At 40.2% G+C, this 2994-nt stretch overlaps 1 protein-coding gene across 1 annotated transcript; it reads right to left on the bottom strand.

The window, feature by feature from the left end:
- Window positions 1-1153: 1153 nt before the first annotated feature.
- On the bottom strand, window positions 1154-1750 carry LOC147965246 (uncharacterized). The gene has a single exon (XM_087530366.1). It carries the CDS (start codon window positions 1664-1666, stop codon window positions 1154-1156), a length of 513 nt encoding a protein of 170 aa, XP_087386492.1. The 5' UTR covers window positions 1667-1750.
- Window positions 1751-2994: the final 1244 nt, after the last annotated feature.

Genomic DNA, 2994 nt, shown 5'->3' with positions numbered 1-2994 from the left:
CTATGAAGACACATTTCTCCGATTTGGGTTCAAGCTTATCAGGTTGAAGCTTTTTCACATAAGCATCGCAGCCCCAAACTTTAAGAAACGATAACTTGGGTTTCTTGCCAAACCACGGTTCATATGGTGTCGTATCAATGGATTTCGGTGGTGCCCTATTTAACGTGAATGCAGCCATCTCTAAAGCATAACCCCAAAACGTTAGCAGTAAATCAGTAAGAGACATCATAGATTGCACCATATCTAATAAAGTGCGGTTATGACGTTCGGACACACCATTACGCTGTGGTGTTCCAGGTGGCGTGAGTTGCGAAACTATTCTGCATTGTTTCAAATGAAGACCAAACTCATAACTAAAATATTCACCTCCACGATCAGATCGTAGAAACTTAATTTTCTTGTTACGATGATTTTCCACTTCACTCTGAAATTCTTTGAACTTTTCAAATATTTCAGACTTATGTTTCATCAAGTAGATATACCCACATCTTCTCAAATCATCTCTGAAGGTCAAAAAATAACAATACCCGCCACGAGCATCAACACTCATCGGACCGCATAAATTAGTATGTATGATTTCCAATAAGTCGGTTGCTTATTCCATTGTTCTGAAGAATGGAGTCTTAGTCATCTTGCCCATGAGGCATGGTTCGCAAGCATCAAGTGATTCCAAAAGCTCATCAACATGGAGTTTCTTCATGCGCTTTACACCAATATGACCTAAACGGCAGTGCCACAAATAAGGTGCACTATCATTATTAAACTTGTATCTTTTGGCCTCAATACTATGAATATGTATATCACTACTATCGAGATTCAATAAAAATAGACCACTCATCAGGGGTGCATGACCATAAAAGATATTACTTGTATAAATAGAAAAACCATTATTCTCTGATTTAAATGAATAACCGTCTCGCATCAAACAAGATCCAGATATAATGTTCATGCTTAACGCTGGCACCAAATAACAATTATTCAGGTCTAATACTAATCCCGAAGGTAGATGTAGAGGTAGCGTGCCGACCGCGATCACATCGACTTTGGAACCATTTCCCACGTGCATCGTCACCTCGTCCTTAACCAATCTTCGCTTAATCCATAGCCCCGGTTTCGAGTTGCAAATATGAGCAACAGAACCAGTATCAAATACCTAGGCGCTACTCCGAGCATTAGTAAGGTACACATCAATAACATGTATATCAAATATACCTTTCACTTTGCCATCCTTCTTATCGGCCAAATACTTGGGGCAGTTCCGCTTCCAGTGACCAGTCCCTTTGCAGTAGAAGCACTCATTCTCAGGCTTAGGTCCAGACTTGGGCTTCTTCACTTGAGCAGCAACTTGTTTGCCGTTATTTTTGAAGTTCCCCTTCTTCCCTTTGCCCTTCTTCTTGAAACTAGTGGTCTTGTTGACCATCAACACTTGATGCTCCTTCTTGATTTCTACCTCCACAACTTTTAGCATTGAGAAGAGCTCTGGAATTGTTTTATCCACCCCTTGCATATTATAGTTCATCACGAAGCTTTTGTAGCCTGGTGGCAGTGATTGAAGAACTCTGTCAATGACACTATCATGAGGAAGATTAACTCCCAGTTGAGTCAAGTGGTTGTGGTACCCATACATTCTGAGTATATGTTCACTGATAGAACTATTCTCCTCCATTTTGCAGCTATAGAACTTATTGGAGACTTCATATCTCTCAATTCAGGCATTTGCTTGAAATATTAACTTCAACTCCTGGAACATCTCATATGCTCCATGACGTTCAAAACGTCCTTGAAGTCCTGATTCTAAGCCGTAAAGCATGACACACTAAACTATCGAGTAGTCATCAGCTTTGCTCTACCAGGCGTTCATAACATCTGGTGTTGCTCCTGCAGCGGGTTTTGCACCTAGAGGTGCTTCCAAGACATAGTTCTTCTGTGCAGCAATGAGGATAATCCTCAAGTTATGAACTCAGTCCGTGTAGTTGCTACCGTCATCTTTCAACTTAGCTTTCTCTAGGAATACATTAAAATTCAAAGGAAGAGTAGCATGGGCCATTTATCTACAATAACATAGACATGCAAATACTATCAGGTACTAAGTTCATGATAAATTAAAGTTCAATTAATCATATTACTTAAGAACTCCCACTTAGATAGACATCCCTCTAGTCATCTAAATTATCACGTGATCCATATCAACTAAACCATGTCTGATCATCATGTGAGATGGAGAAGTTTTGAATGGTGAACATCACTACGTTGATCATATCTACTATATGACTCACGCTCGACCTTTCGGTCTCAGTGTTCCGAGGCCATATCTGCATATGCTAGGCTCATCAAGTTTAACCTGAGTATTCTGCTTGTGCAAAAATGGCTTGCACCCGTTGTATGTGAACGTAGAGCTTATCACACCTGATCATCACATGGTGTTTCGGCACAACGAACTGTAGCAACCGTGCATACTCAGGGAGAACACATATACCTTGAAATTTAGTGAGGGATCATCTTATAATGCTACCGCCGTACTAAGCAAAATAAGATGCATAAAAGATAAACATCACATGCAATCAATATAAGTGATATGATATGGCCATCATCATCTTGTGCCTTTGATCTCCATCTCCAAAGCACCGTCATGATCACCATCGTCACCGGCTTGACACCTTGATCTCCATCGTAGCATCGTTGTTGTCTCGCCAATTATTGCTTCCACGACTATCGCTACCGCTTAGTGATAAAGTAAATCAATTACATGGCGATTGCATTTCATACAATAAAGCGACAACCATATGGCTCCTGCCAGTTGCCGATAACTTTGTTACAAAACAGGATCATCTCATACAACAATTTATATAATCATGTCATGACCATATCTAATCACAACATGCCATGCAAAAACAAGTTAGACGTCCTCTACTTTGTTGTTGCAAGTTTTACGTGGCTGCTACGGGCTTAGCAAGAACCGTTCTTACCTACGCATCAAAAACCACAATGATTTTT

The sequence above is a fragment of the Triticum urartu genome, chromosome 6A, assembly GCF_056163025.1.
Source record: "Triticum urartu cultivar PI428250 chromosome 6A, HENAU_Tu73, whole genome shotgun sequence".
Taxonomy (NCBI): Eukaryota; Viridiplantae; Streptophyta; class Magnoliopsida; order Poales; family Poaceae; genus Triticum; species Triticum urartu.
This window is presented reverse-complemented; position numbering and strand designations above follow the sequence as displayed.